This window comes from Xenopus tropicalis, chromosome 6 (genome assembly GCF_000004195.4).
Source record: "Xenopus tropicalis strain Nigerian chromosome 6, UCB_Xtro_10.0, whole genome shotgun sequence".
Classification (NCBI taxonomy): domain Eukaryota; kingdom Metazoa; phylum Chordata; class Amphibia; order Anura; family Pipidae; genus Xenopus; species Xenopus tropicalis.
Genome location: NC_030682.2, coordinates 129679940 through 129704244, shown reverse-complemented (window position 1 = coordinate 129704244; position 24305 = coordinate 129679940). Strand labels below are relative to the sequence as shown.

The 24305-nt window shown below is 38.2% G+C and overlaps 1 protein-coding gene across 4 annotated transcripts in view; it reads left to right on the top strand.

Moving 5' to 3' along the window:
* The window catches only part of cpq (carboxypeptidase Q), a 200866-nt gene that overhangs the window by 140918 nt on the left and 35643 nt on the right, over positions 1–24305 (top strand). For all 4 annotated transcript variants that reach the window (XM_004915138.2, XM_031904128.1, XM_002943782.3 and 1 more), the window contains one exon: positions 20177–20288. In XM_004915138.2, the coding sequence (XP_004915195.1) occupies positions 20177–20288 (112 nt within the window). The remainder of the gene's footprint in view (positions 1–20176; positions 20289–24305) is intronic.

Here is a 24305-nt window from a genome sequence, read left to right as displayed (position 1 = left end):
CTTTCTTTGGCAAATAATGACCATGTACAGTATTGGTTTGGATAAGGAAAGAGAGTTTTGCGTAGCAGAAAACACGCAGCGTCTTGTTCAAATACTTGGATTTGTTCCACTGTTGAATCCAAAGACAATGTTTAAGTACGCTGATTTTGAAGGAGAAACACACTAATAAGCCTTTCCCTTTGCATGCTTTCTGCCTGAATACATTTGCTTCTGCTGCTTAAACACTGAAGAATGAAGTGATCTGGGAAAATAGTTTGAGGCTCGACAATGCACTCATGGGTGTAGCTTGATTTCTTTTGTATAAATAACTAAAATGCATGCACATGTTGAGAGAAAACCAGAAAAATATAGGCAAATAACTTCCCACACAGTGTACTGAAATGGATAATGTCTTCTCAGAGTGTGTCATTCAAAGACTATGTGGTGCTTGTGCCAAGGATTTGGAGCACCAGTAGCTGTAAGATACCATATAAATGTGTTATTTAATGGATTATGATGTGAAATATAAGGATGAAAAAAACAAGGTCAATAAAATAATAAATAATATTTAGGCAGGAGAGGTACCTATCTGGCGCCCCCCCCCCAGCCTTAGGCAGGTGCCTCTTCTGCCTACCCCTAGTTTTGGCCCTGCTTGCAAGGCATTAGGGATCATATACTGCAACTGGGGGAAGAAGTGTAAGTTAAGGGGCACAAGAGTTTACCCCTTGAGTGTAAGGTTACCAGATCAGTTAAATATCCTGGGACATGTCTAGCATCCTGCTGGGAGGGGGTTGAACTGATCGCAATTAAATTTAAATGCAATCAGTGCATCCCTCCAACATGCTTTTATTAGAAGTTTCCCTGAATTTTCAAGTGATCTGCTAATTTGACTTTAGTGGTCATTCAGGCTGTCTGGCTGTGGTCTGCATCTCAGACTGGATAGAATAATCTGGCCCAAGGTGGAGCCTTGAGTGTCAGGGGGTGCAGGCCAACTGGCGATAAGGATAGGGCCTATAGGGGCCTGCCTTCTCTGCCTAAGGTTGCCTAAGGTATTTTACTAGCCTAGCTTGTAAATAAACCAACCAAGGCTGGGGCCAGTGTTCAAAATTTACCACCAATGTAGTGTCAGTAAATTTGTAATATCCTCTTGTTTCGCCCACCCTGATCTGCCTCAGTACTTACCCACCCTCATTCTCCTCTTACTCTGGTAATTGGTGGAGACTGCCTACTGGTGTCATTGATCCACCCACTGAAGTCAACGACCCTCCCTTATGGAGTTCCCTTCCCAGCTAGTAAGTTTTAATTTCAGTTTAAATATTGAAAGGTGACAACTCTACCTCTGCCACTCCCTAATATGAATATCTGAATGTTGCCTGTCCTTCGTGAATACAGGGCTGCTGAATTTAGGTAGCTTTGCATTTCAGGGAGCGTCTGAAGGTGTTTGCACTTTGATAACTGTGGCAATTCTACATATAAGGAAGGCAGCGTGCAAATGGCGAAAATAGGATGCTCTGTGCCTATTTTTAGCACTTTGTAACTCTGTACCCCCAGAACAACATACCTACATCCAGATTTATTATGTTTCTCTATTACAACCAGTTCAACTGCAGCTCTTTTACTGACTTCCTTGTCTAGCTCCACCCATTTTGCTTTCTGAGCACCCCTTCTCAGAGAGGTGCCTACTGCACAAGCCTGATTGATTTAAATTGGAGCAGAGGCAGTGAGCATGCCCAGTAGGCACCTCTTTGAGGTCTTTATAGTCGGAGAGAGAAGGAGGGCTCAGAAAGCAAAATGGATGGAGCTTCACATTAGTAGAAGTCAGTAAAGGAGCTGCAGTTCAGCTGTTTGGAGTTGTTTTAGGGGATTTTAAAATAAAAGGCTTACTTATCCTTTCAATGAGTCCTATTGTAGGAAAATGAGTGTTGGCTGGAGAAGACCTGGCATCTTTTCCATTGTTTAAAGACTCAAGAGCTGACGTGCAGAAAGGGATAAACAAACACTGCTTTTACAAATAACATTAAAACTTTTACAAATTATTAGCCATTTGGAAACTTTCTTAGAAACTTTTTTTTTTATATCATGCAAAACATTTGGGAGTGGATTTTCCTATTCCCTATTCTTCAATATTCTTCATTCAACAATTGGGTCACATTAGCTAGTCAGATGTACGGAAGGACCTTAGTGAACCCTTTGTTAGGAAAGACATTTCTCGGTGCTTTGATTCCACACGTTCTGTTGGCTAAACATTTACACATACGCCAGATATCATTTACTTTTCAGCTGCGCTGTCAGTTGTATATTTATTTTCCAAGAGAAAGCTATATTTGCATTCGAAACCATTCTTATTCCATTGGTTCCAGATGCTATTGCTTCGTGGCTTTATTTTTAAATAATACTAATAAACAGAGGAAAAAAACAAAATGTGTGCGAGGTTAGTACTGAGAATTGCTTTCAAACATAAACGTAAATTTGCCACAATTAAAATACAACCTTCACATAGACATATAGCTCGAGCCAAACAGAACTAAAGCATTGGATCGTTTTTCCTTTTTTACGTACTGTTGCTCCACAATGGTTCCTTCTCCATCTGTAAATAGCAGAGATTTGAACTCCCCCGTATTTCCTGGGAGTTACTTGATTTTGGAGCCCCTCCCTTGCACCCCATGATAGGCCGTTCCCACATTTTTTTGCAGCTTTCAAATGCCCAGTTCACATATGAAGTGAGAAATGTGATGTTATGGCAAGCCCAGCCCCCACGGCAATTAGGCCATGCCCCTTCTCCCAGCTGCCATGGTACATGCTTCAAGATCCCCCCAGGTTCCTACTTCTGCTGGTATATATCTCTGTATTTAATATGGGATAATATACCCACTGTTATATAGCATGGGTATGGACCTGTTAACCAGAGTAATTAGGATTATTAGACTTTTAGGGGGCATTTAGTAACATTTACACACAGTGTGTTGTTTTGTACTAAAAATTGAATTTTTTAAAGGAGAAGGAAAGGGAAAAACTAAGTAAGCTTTATCAGAAAGGTCTATTTAAATACAGCCATGAGCACTTACAGTAATGCTGCACAGAGTCCTCTATCAAAAGAAACACAGGATTTCTTGTCTTCTTTTTTTAACATGTTCTTAGGGTATCTGACTTCCTCTCTCAGAAAAAAAAACCTTCATTCCTGCAGCCAGAGTCTGCACAGCTGTCTCTTCTGCTCCACCCTCTCAAAATAATGCTAAGAATTCCATCCCCCCTACCTTAGGAATATGTAATCTGATCTATAACAGCTAGAGCTGCAGCAGGAATCTAAGGACCAAGCTAAAATGGCAGCTGCTATCTTAAGCAAACAGTGGGAGCTTCCAGGGCTCTTTACTGAGGTATGGTAATGCTTTCTGCAGAATAAATATAGTGTTCTAGGTGGCACTAATGTGGCCAAAATGATTTCCTTCTCCTTTATTGTAAAAAAACACATTTTTTTTATCATCATTCTAGTGGTCCATTGAAAGAAAACATGAGAGAGATCTTAATTTCGCTTGTCTTTTTTTGCATCATTTGCTCTTTTTTCCCTTCATTAGCGTGAAGAACTAAATAAACAAACCACCTTAAACCTAGTTTGCATAATTTTTTTAGGAAAAACATGATTTTGGTACAAAAAAATCCCCAAATCCCCTATGATGAAAATAAAATACAAGAAACCATGAGAGAGATTAGAATATCTCTTGAATTTTCTTTCAAAACTCTGTGTTATTGTTTTGTCTGAAATATTGTCCCCAGAAGTTCGTTGATTACAGGGAACAATATTCTCTTGCAATTTTTCCCCCCCATTTCTGCTTTCTGTTTGAGTGTGCCGACTTCAAAGCGCACTATTTTTTTTGTGTGCAATTTCTTAGAATGAATATTTGCTTGTATTGCTCAGGATTGTCATTAGTAAGGAAAACCAAATTCAAAAAATAGAATTGCAATCAACAACTGAAATAGTCAGGTATGAGAGTATATGATCCCATTTTATTCATCAGTGAGTCTTTCAAAAAAACACAAACAACTTAAATTAAAAATAATCACTGACTTCTACATGAACTCGCACACAATTGAATTTTTACTTTCAAGTTTTTTGCACATTTGAGTTTCAAAAACTTCAATTTATGTTTGTGGGTTTTAGTGTAAAAATCCTCAAATTGGGGTAAAAACCCATATTGGGCAATGATAAACCTGCCCTTTACTATTTGAGGCATATTATAAAAAAGTGAATTTGAGGATAAATAAGTTCAGAATAAATCTGTGTTTATTTAAATTCTTAAATAGGTTCATTTCAATTGCATTTTGCCATGAAAAAAAGGCTTTACTCTTACAGGTATAGGATCTATTGTCCAGAATGCTTAGGACATGGGGTTTTCTGTAATTTGGATCTGCTAAAAATAATTTAAACATGAAACAAACCCAATAGGATTGTTTTGCCACCAATATGGACTTATTCAGCTTAGTCTGGATCAAGTACAAGGCTCTGTTTTATTTCTACAGAAATAAAGGAAATGGTTTAGGGGCCGATTTATGATTGCTCAAGCCTTTGGACTCATAAGGGAAACTCGACGTGAGTAAAGAAACCTACGAGGGGTTTTGGGAAAAAATACCTCATTTGTTGAGGCAGATTTCAGAGAGCGGGCTTTCTTAAATAGAAAAACATTTGACAACTAAAAGCTTATCTAAGAACGAGGTATTTTTACCCGAAACCCCTTGTGAATTCCTTAACTCACACATGGGGGCACATTTACAAAAGCACGAATGCTCGATCGTTCATGTGAACACTCTGAGCGTATTTTCGCCGATTTTTTCGGGCGTCCGGACAACTTTTTCTTTCGCCGCACAACTTTTTCGTACGCCTCATGACTTTTTTGGACGTTTGCAAGAAAAAATCGGAAAGGTTTTACCGCTGTTTACAATTGTTCGGTACGAAAATTACGTGACTTTCGGATCGCCAATACGATATTATTGTGACTGATACGATTTTTTCGTAAGCATTTTCGCGATCTTCAGAAATTTTCGTTTCCAATCCGATTTTTTCCCATTCGTGATTCGGATTCGTGGATTAGTAAATGTGCCCCATGGTTTGCCTTATGATTGCTAACATAAATCAGCCCCTAGGTCTGAGGTGGAGAAGGTGTACCCGCTTCTGCAGCTATTGGCCCCCTTTTTGCCCTTTATACAACTAAAAGATCTCTTTACTTTGTGGTTTAGAGGTTTTTGGGTTTTGTTGACACGTTTGTGCTACAATACGAAAAATTAAAACTTTCCCTATTTATATGTGTCCTTTTTCGTTCATTTATTCGGATCTTTTAATAAATGATTAGACATTTGTGGTTTTCAGGCAATTTGTTTAGCCATGGTTTCAAAAAACTCTAAAACCATGAAATTCTGAATGTTGATAAATCTGCCCCTTAGTATCTGTTTGCTGGGGTGATTTTGTTTTGTTTTTTAACTGTAGCTGCATTGGGTTTTCACTTCAATCTTTTCTGTTTCTTCCATTTGGCATCATTGCAATTTCATAAAACATTTCAACTACATCTTTCACCTGATTTTTCCATTAGGACTTTTATCCTTTCAAAACCTGAAAAAGGAACTAAAACACATTATTTTCTATGGGACGTGGTATTTACCTTTACCAATATGAATAAAAATAATCAAAATGTCCCCACTTTTCAAAGATGACGCAGGCCAGAGACACATGGCTTCCAGCCAGAGAATAGCAATGCATCTCCCTATTGAAAATTGGCTGGGCGATACAATGCGCGCCACTGAACTGCACCCTGGGGCAACCATATTGGCATCAGAGATCTTTGCATTTTTTTAAACATTTCATTTATTTTTATTTCAAGATATTTAAGAATTTCAAGAATTTGAAATTTGAAGAATTTCTCCTAACCTGCCCCCCATGGTGTATTTACAGCAGGGTTGATGGAACATCAGACTCAAATGTTCTGCTATCAGATGTTTATTTCTCTAGAATAATTAGAAAAAACAAGCGGCTCAACCCAGAGGGTAACCAGTATACAGAAATACTATATACAGCTCACTACAAAATAAAAAGTAAAACATACTTTATTATCAGACCACCAATACTGATAAAATAACCTTAACCTGGACGAATTAGGTTTATGGTAAGGGTTGGTGCTCTGATAATAAAGTATGTTTTATTTTTTATTATTATGTAGTGAGCTGTATATAGTACTTGTGTTACCCTCTTGGTTGAGTTTCTTGTTTTTGGTAATTAATCTGAAGGCTGGGACACAAGATGGATATTTCAAATACTTTTTGAGGGTTGCAGTCAAACTATAGTATTGTTATGTTTATTTCTCTACAGTTGGAGACATATTGTTGATAGCGTTACTTGTAAATGAACTAGCATGTTGCACTTTATTTTTAGAAAACACAAACAAGCGTGTGCGTCATTGTACAGTTGTTATTTCTGAATATACAAGTGACAGTTTGACTGATGGCTGCTTGGTCTGTTCTTTGACCGGATCCGTAACAGATTAGTCAAAGCTGAACTACAAAAGCCACATTTAAAATTTTGCTATATGTAATGCAGTTCTTATTTAGGTTAAGTTCTTCTCTACTTGGTTTCCATTATTCAACATGTGAGACTTGGCCTCATAGAGCCACCAAGAACCCAGCTCAAAGGCCCACCCTAAGGACTGTTAGAATAAAGGTGCAAAGTCTAGTAACCTATAACAACAGTCAATCGGCATGTTACCTTTGCTGGTCACATTTTTGAAAAAAGACAATTGGCTAAGTGGCTGCTATGGGTTTTAGACCCTTGTATTCTGAGTAATATGATGTATTTTTGTCTCTCAAGGAGGGTGGGTATTGCCTAAGCAGTAGTATAGCTGTTAGTAAGCACAGCCGCTAGGGTTACTGATGCAATTCAGAGGGCTTATGCCCAGTTTTCTGAATTTCTCAAATGTTGGCCGAAGGTTTTCACCTAGACAGCACCTTGAAAAACCATGTTAAAACCATACCTTTTTACCAGTGCCTGACATGTATGTAGCTGATAGGCTTGGGGCTGGTTCACTTTTTTCATTAGAACTTTCTAATAGCGGAAGACCAGTACCACTTTAATGAATTAAATTAGAGTATTAATTTAATTTATACTCTCTTTCCAAGTGGTGAGAGAATGGTGCATTATTTTTATGGGGTTACAGACTTGTCAACTCTTCCTGATATTTAGTGAGAGACCTGTTTTTATTCCCCTGGCAGGGCAAAGCAGGGGGCATGGTTGGGAACAAGCTGGCATTGTCGACAGAACAGTGGTGGGTTTTTTGCACACTGAGTGTGCCAAAAACTATATGAATAAAATGCAATGGTAAAAATTGCCCCATGTGCCATTGCCTTGTACTCATGATCCCATTATGTATAACACTTTCCAACCCTTGCAGCAGCAGCAAAAAAGAGGAAAAACCATAGGATACCACCCACTGGGGCCGATTCACTAAAGGTCGATAAAACGGGCATCTTTTTGCGACTTAATGCTCAATTCACTAAAAGGACAGGCGTCATAATTAAGACGTGATGTTCTTTGCGTTATTTAACTCGCGATGAGCGTTTTTCTCGCGTTATTTCCCGCTGCACGCGATATATTTCGTTGTATGCTATATTAGCGCACGATATTATGCACGTAACCATTACTTTCAGAAAAATCATGTTCTGAAAATGCCCATTTCCCTGCAAACTGGCGGCTGCATCACTCTGGGGCCAACACAGACTTGAATAAATCCCACTGCAAACTCCATGTTGTGTTGCCAAAAGCTCACGAACCGCAATTTTCTTTAAGTACCGCCTGCCCCAAGAAGGTGTTAATGTTCGCACAGACTAATGTGATATTTAGCGCGTATAACGCTTCATATTTGTTTGTGAATAATGTGTATTATTTCTATGCGAGAATTAACGCAATGCGAGGTAAATGTGCGTTTTTTTGCACATGTGATATGTGTCTTAATGCATGTGAAATGACTTTGATGAATTGGGACTTAATTATCGCATGCTTTTTAACGCGAAAAAGCATGCGATAAGCGTTATCGACCTTTCGTGAATCGACCCCAATTTATTTTATTTTCTAACTTTTAGATTGCGTTATATATAGTATTATTCCATGCAATCTGTTTGTGATACAAGACAAACTTTACAGCTCAAACATAGTATTGCTTTCCATTCCATGGTGTCATCAGGTCTTAAATATTTCAAAAATCTTTTATGTTGCAAATTATGGCATTAAAGGGATCGAGTCATGGAGATAAAAATTGTGTGAAGCAGACCAGATGATTGGCATTGAAAGTTATCTAGCACCCCCCAAAGGACTTCAGCCAGGGTCAAAGAGTAACTCCTGCAGCTTCTGATACATCAATGTTTGAATTTAACTATTTTTGCTTTAAATTGTTTTGCCCAAGAACTCCCAAATTCAAATTATGGTTTCCATATTTATTAAGAGCAAAACAATTCAGCATCTAAAAGCTTGAAAGTTCATGGAGAAGTCAATGGGAATTGTGCTAGCCAACATTTATGCATTTTTTTCAATTTGAGTTTTTCAACATTTTCTTTGTAGACCCATTGAAAAATAAGAGAATACAAATTTGCTGCAGTTGAGTTTTTACATAAATTCATTTGATTGAGTTTTTTTTATATTCTAGTGTTTTAATAATAAGCAGACATTCAAATTTAGTAAAATTTCAAGTTTATTCAATTTAAAAAAAACGCTAAAATTCACAAATTTGAAAATTGCTAAATAAGCCTGTAATTTTACTCTTTTCTTCCATCTAAAATTCCTTTTTTTAGCAGCTGGGCATTTTGCTTCCCTTCTCTCTCTCCATGTTATAATGATGTGCTGAATAAAGTAGATTAAAATGAATCATTGACCCTGAAGTGATATGTCACTTTTTTCTACCACAAAATGATACATTTGGAGTGCAGGGATAATATAAATAAATAACATATGCCCAACAGTTAATAACTATTTGGACTTGTGGAAATCATTCTGCTTCTGTTACAGCTCTCGCTTCCTGTATACCCCGAGCCAGCAGTTTGCAGTAACGGCACAATCCAGGCATTGGTGTTTTTGCTGTTAGCAGAGAATCGTGTTGTGGTTCTTTAGATGTTTCTTGCTTCAGGGCTCCCGAAAAGGCTCAGGGTTTGTTGGGACGCCAAGTGAGGCCACGGTGTGTTTTGGGAAGAAATATATTAACAGACACAACTGTGTTTTTCATCACCAGGATTGCTGGATTGGCTCCAATGTTGATGAGGGAAAAAAAACACAGAGAGGCGCCAGCATTAGTGCCTCTCCATGAAGGTTATTTCTTCCCAAAATGAGAGAAGGAGAATGCAGTTTTCTGTTCAGTCTGGATGGAGTTTTTCATAGATTACGGTAAAAACAAATTTGGGCTCATTACTGGCACTTGGTGCAGTTCATGTTTTGTGCATGTGCTCTAGTCTTTAGCGCAACTACATTGGGCGATCAATGCAAAGAAACTGTGGGATCCCTGGAGCAACTGTCTGGTTCACTAGTGGTGGTAGCTCGAGGGCAGGGATCCCCAACTTTTTTTACTTACAAGCTACATCCAAATGGAAAAAGCCTTAGGGAGCAACACAGGTATAAAAAATGTACCTGGGCTGTCAAATAAGAGCTATGATTGGCTATTTGGTAGCCCATATGTAGACTGGCAGTCTACAGAAGGCTCTGTTTGGCAGTACACTGGGTTTTTATGCAACCAATCCTTGCCCCCAAGCCAGAAATGTAAAAATAACTACCTGCTTTGAGGCCACTGGGAGCAACATCCCAGGGGTTGGGGAGCAACATGTTGCTCGCGAGCCACTATATTCAGAACAAGAGGCAGAAAGGACTAAACTGCAAAGGGCGTCCTTTAATATACCTTTGGCTTGGATCAGTTGGGTTAATGTGGAAATTCTACCTAGAGAATAATATGTCAGCTTCTACTGATAATTATAAATCTGAACAAAAATGTTGAATAGACATGTTAAGATATGAAAAATAGTTGGCTTCCAAACACAAGTGAAATAGACAAAAGTGATTATGCTGAATGAAGAGCTGCTAAGTTCACAATGCGTCTAGGGTGTAAGAATGTTCAGACAAAATATCTCTGCATCACTGCCTAAAACACCACAGAGAGAAAACAGGAAGGGTTATCTTAGATGATTTCAACTCGAGGAGATAGGTTCATAAGCTGAATGACAGGAGGGATCTACGCATGCTAAAATGATGTACCATTGAAACAGCTCAGTTTCCCAAACTGCAGTGGGACCAAAGTTTGTCCAAAATGTACATTATTTAGTATTTGGGGTTAATGCTAAATTGCTGTGCTGGAAAGTCTTGCAATACTATAGCAGGGTGAGAGTTTTCTTTGCACTTCCATATAGTTACACTTGGCGCGACTCAGTCCTCCCCTTCCAAATCAGGCTCTGCTGTGCCCATTGCAGCAGGGGACCCTGGAGATGCCTTCACCTCCTGACCAGGCCGTAGCTCCAGGCTTCCCTGTGGGCCCTTTGTCAATAGGTGCAGCACACTTGTGGCTTAAGTTACTACAGTGTGTGGCTAAATAGTTTTTTCTGCAGTTGTAAGTATGTTACATCTCCATTTAGGCGTCCTGAGAATCCGGTTGCCTATATTGATATGTATTGACATCTTTCAGGAACATGCAGGAGTGTTGTTTGCTCATGTGGGGCAAGGGAAATATCTTTCTTTAGGTAGCAAAATCTAAAGGGAGGCAAATGTGCTTTTTGCAAGTATCTGCCATTCTATCACTCGCCATGCAAAGGAAGCCTTAAACAATCCAGTATAAATTCCTTTACAACCCTAAGCACCAGCCTGAGCAGTGCCCATATTTGTTTGAATTTGAAAAAATTGTGGAAACATCAGGAGCCCAGTTTATTGATTTTTGAATATGAGTTTTTTTTAAACTCCATAAAAAAAATAGCATTTAAAAAACCTCATAAAATAAAATAACTTGAGTTTTGAATATATACCTCCCATTGACTTCTGTAGGCTTTAGTTGCTGAATGTTTTTCATTTCTTTAATTTTTTAGACCTTTTTTGAGCTGAAAATCTTTAAAATTCAAGTTCAGAATACTCCACTTTTTCAAATCTCATAAGGATTTGAGACTTGTCCCAGTTAATAATCCAGAGAACTCATCCAATTGTGAGAACACGTTAAGAGCTGTTGACAATGAGTCTGTAAGGTATGTTAGATATAGAAACGTGTCATCTGTGTACAGAAAGGGCCTTTTCCTCTACACCCTTATATAATAGTCAACACATTTGTGGGGTTTGTCTGATTAAGAGTGCTCAATTGCTAGTGAAAAAAGGAGAGGAGATATGGGGCAGCCTTGCCTAGTTCCCCTGGTGAGATGGAAAGATATAATGTTGTTTACTTTAATTCTCACAGAGGGACCATTGTATTTCAGGCAAATTCACAGAGATTACAACTCATCCGAGCAAGGTGGTTATTCAATAGCCAATTTTAATTATGTTCCGTGTGCTGTTTTACAGAACTATTCCAGAGAAATGAATAGATAATACAAAATATTTAAAAAATAAGTCAAAATGACATTTCTAGACTAATGGCAGCATTACATTTCAATACATGGGTACTTCTAGGTTGTTTGCCCCTGCTCAATTGGACAAGGCACTGTTCAAGGTGGTGCACAAGGTGGAGTCCCGCCCCTGGCACAGTAAATAGCAGAAAGCATAGTTTACACAAAATGTTTTTAAATATTGCACAGCCTATGGGTAATTCTATGTCTAGACTCTAAAGGGGGCATTAGCTAACATTTGTATTCCTTTTTTTTTTCATGATTCATATTTTTTTGTGCAAAAATTTTAATTTTTGGGGGGGAAATAAGCATTTTTTTCACCATTTATTATGTGTCAAAACTCATATTTTTCATTGATTTTTGTGACTACAGGTATGGGACCCCTATCCGGAAAGCCCCAAATTACGGGAAGCCCGTCTCCCATAGACTCCATTTTAATCAAATTATTCAGAATTTTAAAATGCTTTCCTTTTTCTCTGTAATAATAAAACAGTACCTGTACTTGATCCCAACTAAGATATAATTACCCCTTATTGGGGGCAGAACAGCCCTAGTGGGTTTATTTAATGGTTAAATGATTCCCTTTTCTCTGTAATAATAAAACAGTACCTGTACTTGATCCCAACTAAGATATAATTACCCCTTATTGGGGGCAGAACAGCCCTATTGGGTTTATTTAATGGTTAAATGATTCCCTTTTCTCTGTAATAATAAAACAGTACCTGTACTTGATCCCAACTAAGATATAATTACCCCTTATTGGGGCAGAACAGCCCTATTGGGTTTATTTAATGGTTAAATGATTCCCTTTTCTCTGTAATAATAAAACAGTACCTGTACTTGATCCCAACTAAGATATAATTAATCCTTATGGGATGCAAACCAATCCTATTGGGTTTAATTAATGTTTTATTGATTTTTTAGTAGACCCAAGGTATGGAGATCCAAATTACGGAGAGACCCCTTACCTGGAATACCATTGGTCCCGAGCATTCTGGATAAAAAAAAAATTGCGTTTTATGCGTTTTTTCCACGCCTCTTTCCGTTCGTGCTTTTTTTTAAAATGGTGTTTTAATAAATCACTTGGTATTCAGAATGTTGAGTAATGGGGATAGAGAAAAACTCACCAGCACTCCCAGCATCTGTGCAGTTTGAATGTCGAGTAATGGGCCTCTAATGCTGTTATAAAAATAAAGTAAATAAAAAAATCTGTATCTTTAATAGCAGCAAGTCTTATAAAGAACGACAAATAAAAACAGTTTTATAATAGTATCCTTTTACATTTCCATATCATATTTGTAAAAAGAAATGTCAGTCCATTCTTGCTGCTTGAATTCCGATGAGTGCAACTTTAATATTCAATTGTGAGCAAAATGCTTCGCTACTAATAGGCACTAAAAAATACATTATATTTCATTTGCTGCTTGATGATTATGTTCTTTTACAATTCTGTAAGAAAAAGATGAATAGGTTTTTATTGTTCGCTGCTCCCAAAGTGTAGGAGGCCCGATGTGTGGAACTTGGGCATGATTTAAAGAGATGTAGAGTCATAAATAACAAAGACGCTAATCGTTCATTAAAGTACAGTTCAGGCAGGGAAGGATTTCCTCAGGCTTTTTGGGTTATGAAGAAAATTAAATAAATTCTTATTCAATAAGGGCTTGAAAAGAACACTTGGTTCTATGGGAACAATGTCTCTGCCGAAATATGCCCCAGGTGAAGAATTTCTGCAACCTGCCATGGTGTTAATGTTGGCTAATTCTTACCTAGTGGTATTCAATAAAGGCAAACAGCCAAACTGAAATATGGATCTATTCAATTGGAACGTGTCTATATGTACTCTCTACTAAAACTTTTCTTCTTTTTAAAAACTGGGGAGAAATAATGACTTTTCTTTGCCTTGTGTTTAAACTTTATTCATGGGTAACGGTTATGAACTTAAAGGAGAAGGAAAGGTAAAAACTAAGTTAGCTTTATCAAAAAGGTCATAAGCCATAAGCACTTACAGTAATGCTGCACTGAGTCCTCTATCAAAAGAAACACAGGAGTTCTTGTCTCTTTTTTTTGTAAACATGATGTTCAACTGTCTGACTTCCTCTCTCAGAAACGGCCTTAATTCCCTGGGCGCAGTTCTCTCCTTTCCCCCCTCTCCTGCTCCCCCTCCCACCAGAATGCTAAGAACTCCCTCCCCCCTCCCTTAGGAATGTGTGACTGCAGACAGGAAGCAACTTAAAATGGCAGCTGCTATGTTAAGCAAAGGGAGAAATCTTCTAAAGCTGTATCTAGTATAAATTCTAAAGCTGTTTACTCAGGTATAGTAATGGTTTCTGCAGCATAAATATAGTGTTCTAGGTGGCACTAATGTGGCAAATCTATTGGCTGTAAAATGCCAAAATGACTTTCCTTCTCCTTTAAGAAACCTTTGCTTGTTTGTATTTGTAAAGTAATTTTGCTAATTATTTAAGGCAATGCGTAAATCTCTGCCTGATTGTCCCAAGAATAAAAGAAAGATTCACAGGCTTGGGAAACAAGCAAAGGTGTTTACAGGGTAAACCTTTTGAAATAAAAAATAACAAAAGTGGTATAAAGGTGATACCTTTATTGGCTAACTAAGATAATCATAGCAAGCTTTCAGAACATTTTAGTTCATTTTTCAGCTTGATAAAAAGGAACTTAAATGTTCTGAAAGCTTGCTATGATTATCTTAGTTAGCCAATAAAGGTATCACGCTTTATACCACTTTTGTTATTTTTTATTTCAAAAGGGTTACCCTGTAAACATTTTTGACTGGCTAACACGGTAAATCACATTTTCCTGCGGAAACAAACAAATAAATACTCTTTTTGCAACGATCTTTGTTCCCCTTTATTTAATCAATGTTTCCTTTATTTTAGCAACTTTTTGTATGTTTAGCAGGTTGCAGGAATACTTCAGTCTCATGCTATTCATTAGCAATGCTTAAATCTGCAATGAGGGACTTCCCAGGCTAAATAATTTGAGCTTCAGAAATCTCTTGAATCTACTCAAGATTGGATCTGGTCCTTTGAGATTCAAAGAACAAATGGCTTAGGTGGCAAAACCTAGAATGAAGGTTCAGAGGTTGGAGCATTGTGCCCATACTGACTCTTCTGCTGATTTATACACAGTTGTGGCTATTGAAATGGAGGAACCCTGGAGCTGCTGCTTCCCTGTATGTGCCAGTAATTCCAAGGTTCCCACAGTGGGCTGACTGAATAGGCTCAACAGACTTGTGGCAAAAGGATCACACACCAAGCACCGGAAGTGGTGCAATCCCAGCTCTGGAAACGGTAGCCAAAATTTTGGCATCTAATTTTCTACCACTTGGATGTGCATTTTTAATGCTTTAATTGCAACTGCAGTGGGCAAAACTCGCATCATGGCCGTAGTAATGCTTCAATATGGCTAAATAATATAAATTATTCAATTCCACAAGAAAGCATTATTTTATGGCTTTATCATGTGAAAACTTATTGGCAGGATTCGATTTGAGAAGAGTGGACTTTTCTCCTAATTCAGTTCCAGTTTTTCCCCCCTTCAATAGAGTTTTCATATGGTAAACAGTGAGAAAAGTTTTTTTCTCATAGACTTGCATCTGCCTCTGAATTAGGAGATAACTGATTCTGGCCCATTGTGCAAACCTGCACTTTGTGCATTGCAATTATGACTGTAAAGCAACCTGGGAACTGCATAGTGAATATGGGCATGGTATTTATATTTCCATGATGATGTAAGTGAAATTTTTAATTTATTGCCACAATTTAATCAATAGACCCCAAAACCCACCCTAATTGGCCTTCAAACTTGGCCTTTCATGGCCCTTTCTCTCTCCCTGGTTTGTTCTAGGAAACATGTTAGGAACACTGCATAACAGGCGTTATCCTTCACTGTATTGGTGCGTCCGTAGAGAGCTGACCCTAAAACCAGCAATCATGAGGGACAAAGACCATATAGACCTCCATTTTCTAAACATTCATTCACTGAATTGTCAAGCAATGAATTATTCATTCGTATGGAATAAAATTGCCAAAAAACATGTTGCTTATATTTCACTTTATTGGGCACTGGTGGAGCAATTTGGGGCCAGATGGCCAAATCTGCAAAACACTTATGTAATATATGCGTTTTATGCTGTAAAAAGGAAAATGCTGCAATAATGAACTCTTATTCATCCTGTGTTTTATATCTCCAACTTGCACAGAGACAATTATGTTCTCATCTCTGGTTATTACACTCGTTGAACTCTTGATAATTATCCCCTTCATGATCAGCCGAGCTGAATGATTAACTCTGAGGTAAAAGAATTAGATTCAAAAACGCATCCATGTGTATGTTATACTCCAGATGTCCCCAGGTGGACCACATTCAAAGTGCTGGGAAGCCACACAAGTAAAATAAGCATGATTAAAGGGCCGGGTTTACAGGGTATTGCAGGTTCACCAATGTTTGTTCTGTATCTTTCTGTTTCCATGTGGGGGTTGTCATTTTGGATCATTTCTGTAAGGCTCATTTATGAACACAAACACATACAGGCAGGGTGTAGAGCACAGGGCCCAGAGATGCATTAACATCCAGAGACACAACTGACTTGCACAATGATTTATTTATGAATAGAAATATTTGGCAAAGTGCAACTTTGGACGCAAATTGACATGCTTTTCCCCCATAATGTAGTGTTTTCCAGTAATTTTGCATGGACATTTGTATGTTCTTTAACCATAAAGAAGTGTTTTTCCAACAATTTTGGACACATGTTGACATGTTTTTTTGCCCATAATGTAGTGTTTTCCAAATAATTCCAGGATAATTCATGATCCAAACATCCAGAGCATACATTTTAGAGCATGTGGTCAAAATGGCATCTAGATCTGAGTTACTGGATGCAAATCTGGTACACCCCATTAATGTAGCCTACTGTGGGAGACCTGGAGCTACCATTGCGTCCACGGTTATAGTTGCTGCAGGGTTCCCCGGTGTCAGTAGGCACAGTTGGCCACTATTTATCAGAAAAGCCAGAATGGATGAATTGGCAACCATGTGGAAGTGCAGGAGTGTGTTTGGACACAAGTACCTTCATAAACTGAGAGAAACATGCTCTCCATTGTATCCAGAGCACCCAAACTTGCAGTGCATTCATAAATGACATTGCACACTAATTACATTATTCATGCTATGCTCTAGAAGCAATGCCACCCAAAGTTTATACTGATTTCTAAAAGGTTGGTTTAAATAGTGATATATTAAAATTCCATATTTGTATGGAGGTTTAGTTGTGCCAGGCTCAGAGAGAAATTTTGATCCCCTGTGATCTGCATAGTTGGGAAACTGGAGAAACTACTGTAGCAAGTCTATCATACTCTGGGGATGTAAGAAGCATCTGAGATTCTAAATATTCCAGTAGTTTGGTAAAATTAGAAATGTGTATTAGAAGATGCAGGTGTGGCTACTGACCAATCTTATTCTATTAGTTACCTTCCGTTTAACTTTACTTTAGCATTGCAGTTTAGTTTGGCAATTTATAAGTTAAATAGACCTTAGTGTTCAGCCTTTGAGAGCCCCTGAATAAGTCTCCAATTGGAGGACAGATTGGAGAGATGTTATCTATAACAATAAATCACTTAGCGGTCCATTAATCATAGTCATTAATGCATGAAAGGAAGTGTGCCTGGTAAGCCCAAACCATTTTTGCATATACAGCTTCCCTCCTTTTAATAGATAAATGAGATTTGTGTGGGCACAGCTGCACCAGCGCATTTTCAAGCAAACTGCAGACACCCACAATAAAATAAAGATACTCAGGAAGCTGGGGGTATGAATCCCAGTCATTCTAGGGACTAAAACCTACAAGGGAGTTTTTTTGTCTTTAATTAGCTTATGGCTTGGTTTTACAGTTTGAAGAAATGTCATTTGCCCTGTTGCCTTAATATTAGAAGGGCTTCTTGGGTGGAGAACATCATTAGAGTACACTTTGTAAATATTTACAGTATTCATCAGCGATGCCCAGTCTGCTGCCCTCTAGCTGTTGTTGTATTCCCAATGTACCCCCCAACAGCTGAAGAACCCTCTGTTTTCTAAATCCTGTCTGACCTTGAAATTGAGGAAAAAAGTCAAGGGGACTCTTTGCCTATGTAGATTTAGGATAGTTTATAAGGTACAATACAGCTATAAAATAGGTACAGTAAATGGGTGCCAGACTGTAACTATTCATCAATGGACAAAAGAACAACAACACATTTGCAGATCAGTGGTAAATAAAATATAATATGTAGTATTAGTACACTCAGAATCAATATTAATGCACGTATATGGAGCACATGCTCTCCTGGGTCACTTTTAGGGTGATTACCTGTTTCTATTACTTAGGTCATTGTACCAACAGGGATGCCACTTTGGTACTACAGTAATGACACTCTAGATTATGGTTGGTGCAAAGGTTCCTTCCTCCAACGTAATACAGCAGCTTTACAAAGGTTCTAGTCCTGCACTGGCTACATCTTATTTACTGGTTTACTTGCAGTGGCATAGACAATGCCCACATTCACTCTTTAGCCTGAGGGGAATCCAAGAGTCTAAATGCCATTACTCCCCTTCCTTATATACAGTAGGTTGAAAGTCACTTGGTTATGCCTCAGCGCATACAGATCCCACGCAATACATAAATTACTAGTGAGGCTGCCGAACACTCTCTTATAGTAGTTTCACCACCTGCTGGTAGGGTTATTGTTTATAAACAGGAGATCTATACATGTAGGGGGAAACTAGTTCATTTACCACCTACCAACCATTAAGGGTTTAGTACATTAGTCTACTCTTGCCACCTTCAAAGTATATAATAAAGGTACTACCAAGCCCAATTTAGTGAAATTATTGCTGTTTTCCTTCTATGTTTATGTATTTTAAAATGTATTTGTTAACCTAACACTACCATAATTCTTAACCAGTTCTTATAATATAACTATTTATGCATCAGTGAGGAATGCAAAAGATACATGAGAGCATTAGAAGGTAAACAAAGGTCCTGGACATTAGTAGAGATTAGTATTAATCCAAGGGTATTAAAAGATCTTAGTTTTGTGATTATAAAACCTCTTCACTTAATCTTTCAGGATTTCTTTAGCTCTGGGGTGGTGCAGAGAGACTGGTAAATTGCTAATGCAGTGCCACTTTTCAAAAAGGGATCCTGTTCTCAGCCTGAAAACTATAGGCCTGTTAGTTTGACATCAGTTGTAGGAAACAATGTGCATAATAGATCTTCCCAGACTTTATCAGACTGTGAAAAGGAACCTAAACTCTGGGATGGCAGTGGATGTGATATACTTAGATTTTGCTAAAGCATTTGATACAGTATCACACAGAAGGTTACTGATTTCATTAAAGAATATTGGTCTGGAAAATAATATTTGCACTTGGATAGAGAACTGACTGAAGGATAGATTAAAAAGAGTGGTGGTAAAGGGAACATTTTCTAGGACCAGTATTGTTAGCAAAAAAAGGGCAATTGAATGTACTTTGGTAAAAATTACATAATATTAAGCCACAAGGTGTCCCTAATCTGGATCTGGGGATTTTTGTGGATAACAAGCTGTGTAACTCTATGCAGTGTCAGTCAATGGCTACTCAAGCAAGTAAAGTACTTTCTTGCATTAAAAATGGCATTAAATTGAGGAATTGAAGCACAAGTGCGGTTGTAGAATGTCCTGCTGAATGAAGTTGTGTTGACAGATTCTGTTAATGCCTTTAAAAGGGGCTTGGAGGCTTCTTGAATAAGCATAATATCAAAGGCTATTGTGATTGCAGGATCTACAGTTAGTTTAGGATATATATCAGTATATATAGTGTATATGTTAATGTATAGATAGGTCTGTATAAGTATCTGTATATATATATATGTATATATGCACTTGGGTTAATTCTGAAGGGTTTAACTTGATGAACTTTATGTACTGTAACTATGCAACTATCTTTCTGGCTACAACCATCACTTGTATTCCATGAGTTACTGGCAGATTTTTCCTGCTCTAACGGCCTGATTCCAGCATGAGTTGGCAATTAGCAGTGCTGTACAGACACAGCTTGGAAAGTATGTTGGGTTGAGGACACACATTAATAAACCAATTTTATCTCAAGATAAAAAAGTATTAAAAAAAAAAAAAAAGAAAACCTATATGTTACACATTCGGCGCACTATGGGTGAACGTTGATATCACAACCAGTTGCCCTAAATTCAGATTGGCTTTTTCAGTGGATGATTTCTATAAAAACTTCCTTCCTGATAAATCTAAAGCGAAGTCTCTGCTAATTTTATTACCTCATGAAAGAATTCCGCGGATCGCTGTCCAGCTGGGTTTCACAGCTCTACAAGGAATTACATCACCATCAAATATTCTTTCCGACTCTTGCTCTTCATGTTCCAGGTCAAAAAACAAAAAAAGAAATGGTTGGACCCCATGAAAGTGAGCAAGATGCACCAGAATCCTGTCCAATGAGTCAAACACAGTCATTAAGCACATATGTTTTAAAACTGGTTTAAAAATAGCAGCAAAAAATTCAATAATAAAATATATATTGTGTTATTTGTCTTCCATTTTAGGTTGTAATTGTTAGTGGCCATCTGGACAGCTGGGATGTTGGGCAAGGAGCCATGGATGATGGTGGAGGAGCCTTTATATCATGGGAAGCGCTGTCTCTTATTAAAGATCTTGGTAAATATTTATAAATAGAAAATGTAATATGTTTTAAACAGCCGTTAGAATTCCGGTTGCTCTGTTTTTTGTTTCTTGGATGCGGTGTGTGGGTTTAATAACTGTTACCATATGATGGGAAGCCTGACCGTAGGGTAGGTTAGTCACCATGCAGTCATCCGCTCAGGCAGCTTATCAATGAACTCCCTGGTTGTTTTTTATTAGAATTCCTAATGACACATATTTACTGCTACATCTATAAACTACAGCTACCCCATTGTTTTCCAGGGAATTAGGGGTTACAGTTAATCAGCTAAAAACTATAACAGACTCACTGAACTCCACTGCATCACTTCCATCCAAGCCTACTCTCTCCCTACCAAAATATGTTTCATTCCCTGACACCAACACTGCCTAACTGACTAGCCAACTTAGTTTTATTGTTTCTTTTATTACTACACACTCCTCTGGTGGTCAACTTTATAAGTTGCTGCCACCTACTGGCCGGACCTGCACAATGTCAACAACACAAATTAATTAAATAATCCTTCTCGTTTTACCCCTTTACACCTGCATCTGTCAAAAGGACCTGGTAAATAAAGCTTATATTTATATATTTATACATAGTTATCATATCCCCATAAGTCCCTCTTTTCCAGTGTAAACAACCCCAACTTGGCCAATCCTTCTTTATAACTTAAGCTTTCTATACCCTTTACCAACTTGCCTGCCCTTTTTTGGACTCTTTCTAATTTACTAATATCCGTTTGATCACTGGGGGCCAAACTGCACATCATGTTCTAGATGGGGCCTTATCAGGGGTTTGTAAAAAATGATCCTCTCATCCACTCAATCTATATCCTTTATTATACAGCTTGGAACCTTGTTTGCTTTTGCAACTGCTGACTGACATTACTTACTACTAATGTCTAATATTTACTAAAAAAAAAGTTGCAAGGAAAAATCTTTCCCAGCTTTATCGAATTGTTGCTACAACGATTGGAAAAGTCGGGTTTTGGACAAAAACCAGCGAAATCTCTAAAGTTTTGAGACAAAGAAAGAACTTCAAGGAAAGGGAACAGACCTTTACCATTGACTTCTACATGAACTTGGCAACTTTAATCTGGCAAATTTGGATTTTTAGCCATTTAGACACTCGGAAAAGTTGCAGCGTTTTTTTTCTCTGGGACTTTTTTTTAAAAAAATCCGAATCAAGTTTAAAATAACGAATTGATAGTTAGTAAATGAGCCCCTAAGGCTAAAAAAAAAAATCTAAACATTAAATAAACCCAATAGGACTGTTTTGCCCCCAATAAGGATTAATTATATGGGATCAAGTACAGGTACTGTTTTATTATTACAGAGAAAAGGGAATCATTTAACCATTAAATAAACCCAATAGGGCTGTTCTGCCCCCAATAAGGGGTAATTATATCTTAGTTGGGATCAAGTACAGGTACTGTTTTATTATTACAGAGAAAAGGGAATCATTTAACCATGAAATAAACCCAATAGGGCTGTTCTGCCCCAATAAGGGGTAATTATATCTTAGTTGGGATCAAGTACAGGTACTGTTTTATTATTACAGAGAAAAGGGAATCATTTAACCATTAAATAAACCCAATAGGGCTGTTCTGCCCCCAATAAGGGGTAATTATATCTTAGTTGGGATCAAGTACAAGGTACTGTTTTATTATTACAGAAAGAAGGAAATGGTCAAAATCTAAAAATCTGATTTATTTTATTAATATTATGTCTCTGGGAGATGGCCTTCCTATTATTTGGTGTTTTCTGGATAATGGGTTTCTGGATAACAGGTCTTATACCTGTACTACAGTGAGTTTTATACTAATAGAAGTGAATTTGGGATGTGTCTTCCCTTTATATGTATTTACAGTGGCTTGCAAAAGTATTTGACCCCCTTGAACTTTTCCACATTTGTCACATTACAGCCACAAACATGAATCAATTTTATTGGAATTCCACGTGAAAGACCAATACAAAGTGGTGTACACGTGAGAAGTGGAAGGAAAATCATACATGATTCCAAACATTTTTTACAAATAAATAACTGCAAAGTGGGGTGTGCGTAATTATTCAGCCCCCTGAGTCAATACTTTGTAGAACCCCCTTTTGCTGCAATTCCAGCTGCCAGGCTTTTAGGGTATGTCTCTACCAGCTTTGCACATCTACAGACTGAAATCCTTGCCCATTCTTCTTTGCAAAACAGCTCCAGCTCAGTCAGATTAGATGGACAGCGTTTGTGAACAGCAGTTTTCAGATCTTGCCACAGATTCTCGATTGGATTTAGATCTGGACTGTGACTGGGCCATTCTAACACATGGATATGTTTTGTTTTAAACCATTCCATTGTTGCCCTGGCTTTATGTTTAGGGTCGTTGTCCTGCTGGAAGGTGAACCTCCGCCCCAGTCTCAAGTCTTTTGCAGACTCCAAGAGGTTTTCTTCCAAGATTGCTCTTTATTTGGCTCCATCCATCTTCCCATCAACTCAGCCTCCCTGTCCCTGCTGAAGAGAAGCCCCCCCCAGAGCATGATGCTGCCACCACCATATTTGACAGTGGGGACGGTGGGTTCAGAGTGATGTGCAGTGTTAGTTTTCCCCACATAGCGTTTTGCATTTTGGCCAAAAAGTTCCATTTTGGTCTCATCTGACCAGAGCACCTTCTTCCACATGTTTGCTGTGTCCCCCACATGGCTTGTGGCAAACTGCAAACGGGACTTCTTGTGGTTTTCTGTTAACAATGGCTTTCTTCTTGCCACTCTTCCATAAAGGCCAACTTTGTGCAGAGCACGACTAATAGTTGTCCTATGGACAGATTCCCCCACCTGAGCTGTAGATCTCTGCAGCTCGTCCAGAGTCACCATGGGCCTCTTGGCTGCATTTCTGATCAGCGCTCTCCTTGTTCGGCCTGTGAGTTTAGGTGGACGGCCTTGTCTTGGTAGGTTTACAGTTGTGCCATACTCCTTCAATTTCTGAATGATCGCTTGAACAGTGCTCCGTGGGATGTTCAAGGCTTTGGAAATCTTTTTGTAGCCTAAGCCTGCTTTAAATTTCTCAATAACTTTATCCCTGACCTGTCTGGTGTGTTCTTTGGACTTCATGGTGTTGTTGCTCCCAATATTCTCTTAGACAACCTCTGAGGCCGTCACAGAGCAGCTGTATTTGTACTGACATTAGATTACACACAGGTGCACTCTATTTAGTCATTAGCACTCATCAGGTAATGTCTATGGGCAACTGACTGCACTCAGACCAAAGAGGCTGAATAATTACGCACACCCCACTTTGCAGTTATTTATTTGTAAAAAATGTTTGGAATCATGTATGATTTTCCTTCCACTTCTCATGTGTACACCACTTTGTATTGGTCTTTCACGTGGAATTCCAATAAAATTGATTCATGTTTGTGGCTGTAATGTGACAAAATGTGGAAAAGTTCAAGGGGGCCGAATACTTTTGCAAGCCACTGTATGTCATCCATGGATTTAGGATAAGTAAGAAAGGGCAATACCTTGAGCCAGAGAATTTGAGGTATGTACAGATTCATTCAGACAATTCTCTTAGATGGAACACAATGTCAAAATGTGTAATTCCATTTAAACATTGTAATGAATATTGTACCATGGTTCAAAGGTGAAGCAAAGTTTGCTCCATCTATACATGTCCATCAGCAATGCGCAAGCTAAAATGGCGGCAGTTGTATAGCTGCAAGGCTGCAGGTTGGACAACCAGTTATATGCCATTAATGCCTCTTTATAGGGGCTGTCCTGCCTTACCAGGGACCCCGTCTTCTGTAACTCTGGCCCCCTTCTTCCCTATGGTTCACAAGAGGAATCTGCACATCTCTGTCATTTTACTGCTGCCTTTTTTTTAGAATAAAAAGACTAGAGAGAAAAGAATGTTAATGTTGTAAAGCCTCAGAAAATGTGGGCTTGGGGGGGTTTCAGTTGGGCTGTAAACTTGTTCCAGATTTTGGATAAAAATAGATAAAAAGGGGGAACAAAACTTTTATCGTG